This window comes from Myotis daubentonii, chromosome 16 (genome assembly GCF_963259705.1).
Source record: "Myotis daubentonii chromosome 16, mMyoDau2.1, whole genome shotgun sequence".
NCBI classification, from domain to species: Eukaryota; Metazoa; Chordata; class Mammalia; order Chiroptera; family Vespertilionidae; genus Myotis; species Myotis daubentonii.
The window spans coordinates 30,604,806-30,617,361 of record NC_081855.1 but is presented as its reverse complement, the minus strand read 5'-3'; the positions used below and the strand labels follow the sequence as shown (position 1 = coordinate 30,617,361).

Sequence of the window (12,556 nt, the reverse complement as noted above, 5' to 3'; positions counted from 1 at the left end):
GGAGAAACATCAATGATGAGAATCACTGATCAGCTGCCTACTGGGGATTGTGCCGACAACCCAGGCATGTGCCCTGACCTGGTATCGAACTGTGACCTCCTGGTTCATAAGTACATGCTCAACTGCTGAGCCACACCAGCCTGGTTGATGGGCTTTCATAGTTACTCCAATTTGGTTTTTATTACAAGAAATTATATATATATCCTTGTATAGTTGTGTGAAAATTTCTCTACAGTATATCCCTAGAAGAGGAAATGTGGAGTCATAGGGTTTATAAAGTCAACTTTAATAGATATTGTAAAGTAACTCTCCGTATTGGTTGTACCAAGCAATTTATGCACACAATTAGGACATAAGCACTCCTATTTTCTACATTCTTAGCAGCATTTTATGCTTTCACAGTTCAATTTCTGTCAATGTGTTGTATATGAAATAGTACACTGTGTATTAATTTGAATTCCCCTAATTACAAGTGATTATACAGACTCTTAAGATGTAATTTTTGTTAGTGATTACTAATTTTTATGAAAACCAAAAATATCTCCAGATATTGCCAAATGTCCCCCAAGGCAAATTTCCACATCCTTGTCCTTGAAAAACACGGCTTCAGGGACCAACACTATTAACAGTTTGATGTATAAGTTTTCTGAATTTTTGCTATGGACATAGCATCTATATATAAATATATATGTAAATTATGTATTTTGAAATAATTAAATTACACTATATAGAGTGTTCTGGTTTTTTAAAACTATCAACATATCACAGCTTCCTATTTTGTAGATTTTAGACCTTTTGCATGCTTTTTAAAATTGCTATAATAGTATTTTAAAGCTTAGCATTGAGGTATATTTAGATCAGATTATGAATTAACAAAAGATTGCAAAAGGCCCCTCTGAACTTCTCCCTTTAGGTAACAGCTGTCATACATTTGGTTTAATATTCCCAAACATTTTATTATATAACATTTGATGTATACTAAAAGCATATATTGTATGTAACATGCAGTTTAAATCAGGACAATAAAATAAAACATCTATGAATCCATCTTAGAAATACAAAACTGCCAATACTAAAATTTGTATTTGTATGTATGGATTTGCCTATTCTGGGTACTTCATACAAACGGAATCATACAATTTGTGGCTTTTGTGTCTGGCTTTTTTCACTTAGCTTAATGTTTCAAGATTTATCTATGTTGTAGCATGTATCAAGAAGAAACAGGCAATTTCAAAAGTTCTCGTTCTTTGCTGGGTGGTGAGTACATGTGTTGATTATTCTTTAAACTGAACATTATATTATAATATTGTGTGTATAATTGATATTATGAAGATATAAAAACAATTTTATAAAAATAATGCAATTAAGACACCTATCACAGAAGGTACTCAATATATGGTGATTCTTATTATATCAAGTAATAATAAAGTTGCAAAATGCAGTTAACCACAGTGGAAATTGATCTAGAGTTAAACTTAGTCATAGGTGCAAGTTTTGTTGAATGTGAATTTATTCTAGATGAATATAGCATGTCAGTGAGGCAAGCTCATGAATTTAAATTGCAAGTAATTTATGTTTAATCATAAAGTAGGTTCTAATAATTTATTGAATGTCATCTTTTAGCCTTAAAAATGTATTAATTGGACAATATCTGTCCTTAACGTTTTCTGGTGTCTGGATGATGAATTTTAAAAAACGTCACTTCTGCACAATACTAGACACATACTCCCCAGCCTAATAACAAAGAACATCTCACTAACGATCCTCAGACATCGGGGGCGCATTGCTCGCTACAGCTTTCTTCAAATGTTACAGAAATGGCAAGAGGTAAAGTAAATACCAGCGAAATGGCACCTGTATCCAAAAGCATCTTTCCCAGGTACAAAAATATAGATAGCATACAGGTGTCTTCAAGCCAACTAATAAACTGTATTTCTATTTGCTATGTTTACCATACCTGCTTATAAGTTTAACGTTAGGATCAGATGAGACACATAGTACTTATAAAAATACTTTGAAAAAATATATCACTAAATAAGTCTGGTGAAATTATATAAAAATATCTGTATATAAAAAATCAATATTAGAATATTCATGAAAAGAGGCAATCATTTTTTTCTCAGACAGTGAATTAAAATAAAATGAATTCAATGTTAGAAATCACTTTCCAGGAGATTCTGATTTAAAATCATCTACTTAGACAAGAAAAACAAAGAGGATTTCCTGAGAACACTGCCATTCATACATATGTCTTCACAGGTACTGCCCTTCATCAAGTTCTAACCTCTCTGCCTTTCTTAAAAATTGCACTAAGTAGGGTAATTAGTTAATAACCACATAATCAGTCAACACCTTTTCTTTGTGAAATCTTACCACAGCACACATTTTCTAGATACCATATGCACTATATTTATAGAAGCTGAAGAAATAAAGACATAGTTTTAATACATCTTAAATACTTGATCACATTTTCCATATCTATCACTGAATAGAAAATACGTTAAAAATGTAATGGATGATAAAGTTGAATTTGTCTACAAAGTAGCAAGTAAAATAGAAGAACCTATTTTAAATGAAAGTCGTACAGATATTATGATAGTAATAGCTAACTATCCAAAAAAGGAAGAGTAGCTTAGGAAATAATTGGGTGAATAGATGCTAATTTGGATTTTAGGGGGGAAAAATTATTAAGTAAAATACAGTTTCAAACTCTGAAAACAAGGAATGCTCTCCAGAATAGTCACTAAAAATATCTTGAATCAAAGCTGGGAAGCTGAATTTACAAAGAATGTGGGCTCCTTTTGCTGTAAAACTACTGTTTTATTTTTCTAAAAAAATAATTTGTTTAGGCTAAAAGGAAAGTCAAAACTGGAATTCTGATTCAGTAGTCAAGCAACTCATATTCTAAGAATCATATCTCTAAGAAAATTACACTAAAAAATTTAAACCAAGTAAAAGAATAAAGGCTGCCAGATAGTGTTTAGCTGGATAATTTTCTCCTTATCCAGACGAATGGTTAGCATTAAATCTTGAATGTTCAGAAATGTATGTTAAACCAACATCATTAAAAACCAATAATTATCCATTTTTAGTTATTAATATGTTTTCAAACCTCAAACATTTTATTTTTTGAAAATGTTAATATTAACTGGTTGTAAACTTTGCCGTAAGCCAGAACTTACATCTTACCCAAAAATAAAAAGAGAGTACAAGTTAGCAAAAGATACTCAGGAGTTTTAAAATATCAAAAAGACAGCTCAAGTATCCAATGGATCGGAAAGTTTCATTGAGCACAAACCAGGTGTTTAAACAGTGGTAGGTACATGGGACACTGTTGTGACGAAGCTTTAGCTCGTTGATAAAGCAAGATACAGAAAAGATTATAGGAAACTACAAAGTGATGTACAGATGTACAAAATAAGGCGATATTGGCTCTAACCACAATAGTTAGCAAAGTCTAGACAGGGGAGTTGGAGTTGAGTCAGAATTTGAATAACGGAGAAGATTCAAATTGGCAATGAAAGCGGTGCTGCTATAGGACCATGCAAAGGTATGAACATGGGAATAAGGGCAATGTGTGTTTATTCCAGATGTGCATTTTCATACTCTTCCTAAAATGTAAAACATTATCATCCACAAATTATGATAGGAAAGTAGAGGCTGTGGGCCTCTTAACACTGTATCAATTTTTATATTAAAAAAATAAGACATAGCACATTTTTGCTGTTAGCTCCCAAGTAACGGGACAAAAACCAGTTTTAAATGCATTTTTACTTTTACTTTTTCTTTTTAATCATCTTAAGTTTCTTTTACATACAAAATCTCTCGATGTTTTACTCTCCCCGGGGCTTTTTTGTGTGCCTTTTGTATATTGCTACCATCTTCCTAATAATGAGTAATACCTGACTATTAAGGTTCTTTAGGATTTAGTTTCCCTTTATTTTTTAAAAAATTGAACAAATGGGAGTATTACTTGCACTTATTGCTCTGACATATGAAGTCTACTATACTTTGTCATAATTTAGTCCATGTGTCCTTGGGTTCTACGTGGTAAGACATCACATTTGTCTTATACACAGGAGGAAATAGGTGAATGTTGATGTCGATTTAATGACAAAAGGTTGAATTTTTATTTTGTACTAGTGAACAACATGAACTGCCCAACTCAAACATGAATAAGTTCATTTAAATCCAAACTGCCATTCATTTCAATGCATATAAATAGCACCTCAAGAAACTAATGGCTCCAGGCCTTTATCCTCTCTAAGATGAGAGGCCTTCCTTGCTGTTGTTTTATGGAAGAAAAATGGACATTTAAAATATTTACCATTTCCAGTTTCTCTGCCTTAAGGCGAACGGAGGGATTTAGGGAGACCGTCCTTCCTTGTGGTCCATAATTATCGGTCCAGACAGGAGCAGCATCTGAGAGACAACAGGGTGCACACTAATTGGAAATTTAATTGGAATAGAAATGTTCATGTGACAGGATGCGTTCTGAGCTCCTGCTGTTAAAAAAATTCTGGTTAATCAGCTGGCAGTTTTCACTTTGGTTTTCATGGGTTTTTCGTTAAGTCTAAAATGCATCATACAAACAAGCTTCACTTGAGCCCTAAAATATGTGATATTAAAAGATGACCAATCAGCATTAAGTCCCATGGAAATACTAATTTAAAAGACAAACACACATCCTACTACCACGACCCTGTCATCACAGCACTTTCCTAATTGTAAAATGAAGAGTCTTTTTTTTCTTCCCAAATAAGTAAAATCATATGAGAAACTCAAATAGATCATGATATTTCTTTGGCTGGCAAAAGTGGTTTTGTTATGTGAGTTCTGGAAGTACTACAGAAAAACTAAAAAATGCAGATGGTTTCAAATTTACACATTAACTATAATGGACTTATAACTTCTTGAACTCAAAATCCCATTTCTTATTTTACAGAAGGTTATATTTCAAGATGTATAAGTGGACTTTCAAGAGTTGGAGTTTATATACCATTATTCTTTGGCACCTTTTCAATGGACGCTGATTATTTAGACAAGCCTTTTTCCTGGTTGCATGGATAAGGTACCAGGTGCCATACAGGACTAGGAACTAGAAAACATTATTCGTTTTAATATGCCAGAGTTTGTAAAACAAATTGCTATAATTCACGTCAATCGTTGTATCTAAATTGTCACTATTCTAAATACACTTTTAAATGGTATTTTACTAGTTCTACATAGAAACGAGGAAGAGAAAAAAACTTTTTAAAATGTCACATCTTTATGCAGTGTTTTAATTTTTTTTTTTTTATTTCTCGGAGCATCTGTCTCTAAGTACAAAATGATTTGCATTCTCTTTAGAACATAAGAAGCGCGTATGAAAATAAATAGTCTTCCTCTAAACCTTTAACACATCGTTAACATTCTATGTAAAATCTTGAATATAGCTTATATGTGTCAAGATAAAAAATGGCTACTGACTTTTAATTTCAAGTGGAATCAAATGCTGAGAAAGACTGATTTTAATAGAAAAGAATTTTTGCAATTTTGAAAAAGCAACGAAGTGTCCTTTGTTGATGTGCTACCTAATTGTTGGCCACGGGATAAAAAAAAATACCATATGTGTATTTTTTTTCTCTTAATGTAACTGGAGAATCAGCTCCCATTCTCCTTGCTTGGTGCCCTACCAATGAAATGGCTTTAATTTCTCCTCAATGTTCAGTGTTTGGCTTTCCTGTGCATTGGACAGGCAGACCCTTGTTCGATTCAGTTCAGTTCGGTTCAATACCCTTAAGAGAAATTCTCTGCCAAACCCAAAGAGTGGCCTAAAAGAGGAGCACGGAGTGGCATGGCATGGAAGACCACATAGCAGATAAGTCTAACATTATTTTTCATTTTTAAGGTTTGGACTTGTGAGGCTTGACAATGCTGTTCAGTTTGGTGCCTGACCTACCTACAGTTAAGGCACACTGACACTAGGTGGACCCAAGCGCACCTAATTATGGTCTCAGACCAAGACCAACCCTGGGCGTGCACTACTCAGTTCAAGTTTAAGTGCACACTTGGAGAGGCGTTGAGAGAGAGAGAGGGATCAGGAAGAGAGAGGGAGGCACAGGGACACACACCATCCATACGCACTAAGGCACGCACTCTCATTTACGTTTTCCTATATCTAAAATGAAAAATTTCCTGTGTTGCCCTAGCCCAGTGGTCAGCAAACTCATTAGTCAACAGCCAAATATCAACAGTACAACGATAGAAATTTCTTTTGAGAGCCAAATTTTTTAAACTTAAACTATATAGGTAGGTACATTGTTATTAACTTAATTAGGGTACTCCTAAGGCTTAGGAAGAGCCACACTCAAGGGGCTCGCAAGTTGCCGTTTGTCAACCACTGCCCTAGCCGATTTGGCTCAGTGGACAGAGTGTCGGCCTGCGGACTGAAGGGTCCCGGGTTTTATTCCGGTCAAGGGCACATACCCGGGTTGCAGCTCCATCCCCAGTTGTGGGCATGCAGGAGGCAGCTGATCAATGATTCTCTCTTATCATTGATGCTTCTCTCTCTCTCTACCTCTTCCTTCCTTTCTGAAATCAATAAAACATATATTTTAAAAAATGCTGTGTAACAGTGGAAATAAAACACGTTAGCTCTTATGTATGCTTACTTTTAGTCAGACAGTGCATGAAGTACTTTACATATATAAACTCATTAATCTTTAAAATAACTAGAACATTTGCGCAAGCATTATTTTACAGACCCTTTGAGTGGTCCACTGACTGTGGAAAACATCTTGTGACTGACTACCCCTGGATCACCTGCCACCAGAATACCACTGTGGGACAGCACCTTCCTCCTCATTCCAGGCCCTACACCCACCCCTGGCGCCTGTATAAGCCATCCACAAGAACCGCTAGGGAGTCACTTCTCTCTTCTGGTCCACTTCCTAGCGCACAAGCTCTTTTCAATAAAGTCTGTCTGCTTCATCTGTACTGAGTTCAGTGCTCCTTCCTCTGACATTGAGACTCAAGAACCTAAGGTCGGCAACGTAAGTTTCCATTCAGAGCCTTCCCTACACCACTTACTACTTTCCCTCCTTAGTCCACTTTGCTCATGGCTTCATACCATTTGTTCAAATGTGTAATTCATCCACAAGCGTGTAGATGCTCCTTAGAGTACTAAGTCCATCCACACTCTGCTCTAGTTCACACAGAATACTCACACAGTAGTTATTCGATAACATAAACACACACATACACATAAACACACTCACACACATTTCTTTTTCTAATCTGAATAAGGAAGGTTTTTTTTAAACCCCATGTTTTATTCACAATATGTAATTAAATATCTCACGGAAAGTATCCTAATTCTTTCATAATTTCTACTGGAGCATGCTTTCATACAGATGACATAGTAAGTGCTTACTGAATAAGTAAAAGACTAAGAGAGGTGTTGAGTAGTTCAATTACTTTCAACCTTAAAAGCATGTTACACAAATGTCTCCTGACCATTGTTTGCATCTTTTATCTTTTTTGCTCACGTGAGGTTAGAGTTTAAAATAGAAAATAATATATCAAGAGCATGGAAATAATTATATGACAGGAATGCACTAATAAAATTTCTAATAGTCAACAAATCCCATTAAGTAAAAAGGCACATTATTTATGGCTAAAGATTGCTACCACCGTCCGAGTCAATACTGCTCCAAACCAGAGGAAACTACTATGGAATCTACTCTGAATTCCTGTTAAGTACGGTAGCTACATGCAACGGTCTGAATGTTTGTGCCCTTGCAGAATTCATACTGAAATCCTAACCCCAAAGAGGATGGTACTAGGAGGCGGGCCTTTGGGAGTTGCTTAGGTCATGAGGATAGAGCCCTCATGAGTGGGGTTAGTGCTCTTATAAAGGGATCCTACAGTGTTCCCTACCAGTGGTCGGCAAACTGCGGCTCGCGAGCCACATGCAGCTCTTTGCCCCTTTGAGTGTGGCTCTTCCTAAGCCTTAGGAGTACCCTAATTAAGTTAATAACAGTGTACCTACCTATATAGTTTAAGTTTAAAAAATTTGGCTCTCAAAAGAAATTTCAATCGTGTACTGTTGATATTTGGCTCTGTTGACTAATGAGTTTGCCGACCACTGCCCTGGCCCTTTCCACCACGCGAGGACAGGATGACGAAAAGCCTGCAGCGGAGAGAAGTTCTCACCGGGCCGTGCTGGCCCTGCGATCCTGGACTTCCAGGCTTCAGAGCTGAGAAGTACATATGCGTTGTTTAGACGCTACCCAGGCTGTGGTGTTTTGCTAGAGTAACCCAAACGGACTAAGACACTATGTAATTTATACTAACTATTCCTTATTTTGTAATTCTGATCTAAATAATGCTATCAAAAACTGAAACATATGGGTAATAATTTGCATTATAATTTAGACATACATAATGAACTTTTCTATAAGTACAGGGTGGGGCAAAGTAGGCTTACACTTGTGAGCATGCGAAAGTTTATTCTTGTATTATTATTTATTAATGACTAGAGACCTGATGCACGAAATTCGTGCATGGGTAGGGTCCCTTGGCCTGGCTGGCAATCAGGGCCAATCTGAGGGGTGACCAGAGGGTGATTGGGGCCCCCCGCTGGCACCTGCCTTGGCTGGCTTGATGCCACTTGCCTGCCCCCCATTACCCGGCCGCTGTCGCCAGTCGCTTCCCTCTGCGGGGCGACTGGCAGGGTGATCGGGAGGGCCCCCTCTGGCACCCACCTTGGTTGGCCTGGGGCCTGCGGGCTGGGGACAGCTCCTGCATTGAGCGTCTGCCCTCTGTTGGTCAGTACGCATCATAGCGACCGGTCGTCCCACCGGTGGTTCCGCCATTTGGTCGATTTGCATATTAGGCTTTTATTATATAGGACTATATTGTTTTCTGTATGAACTACTATAACCTACTTTTGTCCCATCCTGTATAGACTTTTGACTTGTGCTTAACTTTTGGAAATAATTTGAAGGGAGGAATTTTTCTTCATATTTGAGACAATATACACTTTACAGCTTGATAAAAATCCTTCTCTTATGGGTGGCCTACACAATCTTTTATTATTTTAAACAGTCAGTAAATCATTCCATGGTAATTAAAAACCAGTAACACTGGATTTACAATATTAATATTCTTTCTAATTTACATCTATATAATCTCTTAAAAACACACCCAAAAATATTTATTTTCTTAAAATGCTTCCTTCGATGATTTCTCTGAAAGGGGCATTTAAATATACCTCACCAGCATTTCGCTAAAAGGGCAAGGCAACCTAATCTTGATTTAGAAAGAGTTTTCATTACTTGGTTTCAACAGTTTGTTGATTGCTGCAGCTTCATAGACACTGTTATTCTAATGCACCTTTGAAAATGTTAACCATTGTTCAGGAAAATTTCCAGTAAAAGTCATAATGTGACAGGGACCATGGCACAATGCATGCATTTTGCTCTTTTATTCACTGTGGGAAAGAAGACTTAATGCATCCTTCCTTAAAGTCTATTAAGTCACATTACGTACTCCTCATTGAGAGAGAGAGAGTCATTGCAAAAAATAACAGGAAAGAGGAATTAAGTGTGCACTTACCTGTATTAGACATATCTGTAGGGTTGTGGTCCAAAGAAGCAACTGAAGTCTGTTCTGTTTTCTTGTATCCAGTTCTTAACTATGAAAGACAGTGAGAAACATGAAATCTCATTTTCTAAAGAAGGTCAAAGACTAGACTAGAAGCTCATTCTACATAATAAAAGCGTAGTATGCAAATTGTCCCCTCAACTGGGAGTTCTTCCGGGAGTTCGGCCAGGGGGTGGGGCCGGCTGGGGGAAGGGAGGGCTGCCAGCAGCCTCTAGGGACCCTACTAGTGCATGAATTTCGTGCACTGGGCCTCTAGTGTTAACATAAAAACAATGGCTAAAGTGACTAAAGCATTAGTTCAAAAAAATATAAAACCTCTAAAAATTTGGTATATCCATCTTCAAACAAAGAAATTCAGATTAAACGTTAAAAACAGCTTTCAGCTCTACCATCCAAGGACAACAAAATAGGCCATGCACCTTGTCGTTGAAAAGGTTATCACCCCAAATGAGGACAACAAAATAGGCCATGAAAAGGTTATCACCCCAAATGAAAAAGTATAAGGGGCTGACAGAAAATCTTAGACCCTGTATCTGATTAGCATATACCAGTAACTGAAGTTACCTCTGACAAATTGTATTTCATTGACTGAAAGCCGACCTGAGTTTCCTATTTTACTCTATAGCTGGCACACACTTAAAGACTACATACTCTTTACTTTATAACTTTGATTTATTAGGCTACTGCAGCAACTAGTTATTAATTGTATTGATTTTGATGCAGAAACCCCCCCTTTGTGTGTCTGGGAGGGTGAATGATATCCTAGTAGCCACACGTGAGGAACATACCCACCCACACTGCATGGCAGAGATTACTCTGTGTGTGGAAAAGAAGCTGAGGAACATGAAGGAATACTGCCTGCCTTTAGTCAAGCAGGAAACAGAAATAATAATGTACTGGACCGTACTAATGACCGTCTGAAAACATATGTGATATTCCTAACATAGTTCCAAGTGATATCTACATGTATCTTGGTGATGCCATTCCTGATCATAGTTTTCTGGGCAAAAGACACACTGACTTGAGTAAATTGTATTTATTGACAGCACAGCATAAAAATCTTAAAAAAAAATCTTTCAAGGAAATACCAGTTTGCTAAGACACTGTATTACCAAAATGATAATTCTCGATGTATATGGCAAATATAAAAACATATGGGGGATTTATGGACTGCATAAGAAAGCAGAAATGGAAGAGTACCTGATTTCCCTTCAAAGAAGGTAAAATAGCATCTGTAGTTTTGGGGGTAGATGAGGTCTTTGGAATCGGTATTTCAGGGGGAGAAGAAAGAAGATTAAATGCTGAAGCTTGAGGTCCATATTCTCCAGAGGTCTGTAAAAGGGGTGTACACGGTGGATTTTCTGTGTGACTGCCATCCGATTTTTGTCTTATGAATGCTATCTCCCAAGCAGGTTCTGACCTAGCATTAAAAAGAAAACACTTTATGAATGTATTATGGATATAGTACAATTTAATTCTAAAACAATATTTCACATATTACTTCAAAATATTTCTTTTAGGGTCTCAAGTACTTACAACATCTTAAAAATTACTATTTGAAGGAGCCATGCTAAATGATTCCTTTTATCCTGTGAATAGAATAGTTACCTCAGCTTGGCTCGGGTAATTATGCTTTTTGCTTCTTCAAATGATACACCAATCATAGATTCCTTGTTTATTGAGACAAGTTGATCTCCTGGCTTCAAACGTCCATCCTAACAAAAATAGTAACATTTTTAAAGAAATGAATAAGGATGGTTTTAAAAAAATTGATGCAATTAAAGCAAGAAAAGTTTTAGTGAAGAATGTCTTAAAGAGCAAAATCAGAGATCATAATATACAACTGCTATATTCATAAGTGATTTTTTTCCTCCTTCCATTTGATTAATGATTTTTTTCCTCCTTCCATTTGATTAATGTATGGGGAGCAAAACACAACAGTAATGCTGGAAAAGACTAAGCTATATGGAGAAAGTATTCACCACAGGGATTCTACATGTTCAGTGAAATGAAAGAGCTGATTTTGTAAGGTTAGTAAACACAGTTCCGTATTGCCTGGGTTCAAATCGTATTACAGAATTTGGTTGCATATGCATTTAAATCAAGCATATCCAGACTATATTTAGACACTCATGTGCATTAGTGTGCAACTTAATATGCTTAACTTTAGTTTGAGGACAATCATGCATTCACTCAAGGTTAAGGTGAAATGGTAACAAACAAGAAAAACAACCATTTGGCCACAGGCTGTAAAATAATAAGTCGAATAAACATTAGGGAAGAATAAACAAAACTCCAGAGTGCTTATTTCGGGGAGGGCGGGTGGAGAATGTGATGGGGAAAGCACACAGGAAGTCTCAATGGTACTTAAACTTTCTCATTAAGTCAAGTGCTGAACTCTAAGTGGATTTGTAGATGTTCATTTATCATTATGCTTCATAAGTTCCATTATTTCCCTATATCCTTCTGAATGTGTCAAATATTGCACTCTAAACAAGAAAAGTGATCCATTCCCCCAAAAAGAAAGTTCATGTCATTTGCCCGACAATACGCCTAACTACCTAAATTATATTTGGGTTCTATACTCCAAATCTGGTATTCAAAGTAAGGATCCAATAGAGAATTTTAAATCTGATTTTAAAATAAATCAATTAACTAGTAAAATGAAATAAACATTATTGTTAAATCCAACTATAGACCATTTGGAATCTGCAAAAATAATTCCTCATTAGTATCAGCTTAGTAACATAGGTTGTAACTGACATGTATTGACTACCTTACTATTGACTTTTGTGCCAAAGCCTGGCAACAATTTAGGGGGGAAAAGGAGGAAATGAAGAAAACCCTGCTTCATTGGAGCAAACCATGTAAAGGTCACTGACAAGGAAAGAAAGGTTCTTTTAGAAAT

At 36.4% G+C, this 12,556-nt stretch overlaps 1 protein-coding gene across 2 annotated transcripts in view; it reads right to left on the bottom strand.

Moving 5' to 3' along the window:
* Window positions 1–12,556, bottom strand: part of STXBP4 (syntaxin binding protein 4) — a 122,667-nt gene that overhangs the window by 95,544 nt on the left and 14,567 nt on the right. For both annotated transcript variants that reach the window (XM_059669543.1, XM_059669542.1), the window contains exons 5-8: window positions 11,257–11,363; window positions 10,849–11,068; window positions 9,601–9,679; window positions 4,328–4,422 (exon numbers count right to left, since the gene is read on the bottom strand). In XM_059669543.1, coding sequence (XP_059525526.1) covers window positions 4,328–4,422; window positions 9,601–9,679; window positions 10,849–11,068; window positions 11,257–11,363 — 501 coding nt within the window. The remainder of the gene's footprint in view (window positions 1–4,327; window positions 4,423–9,600; window positions 9,680–10,848; window positions 11,069–11,256; window positions 11,364–12,556) is intronic.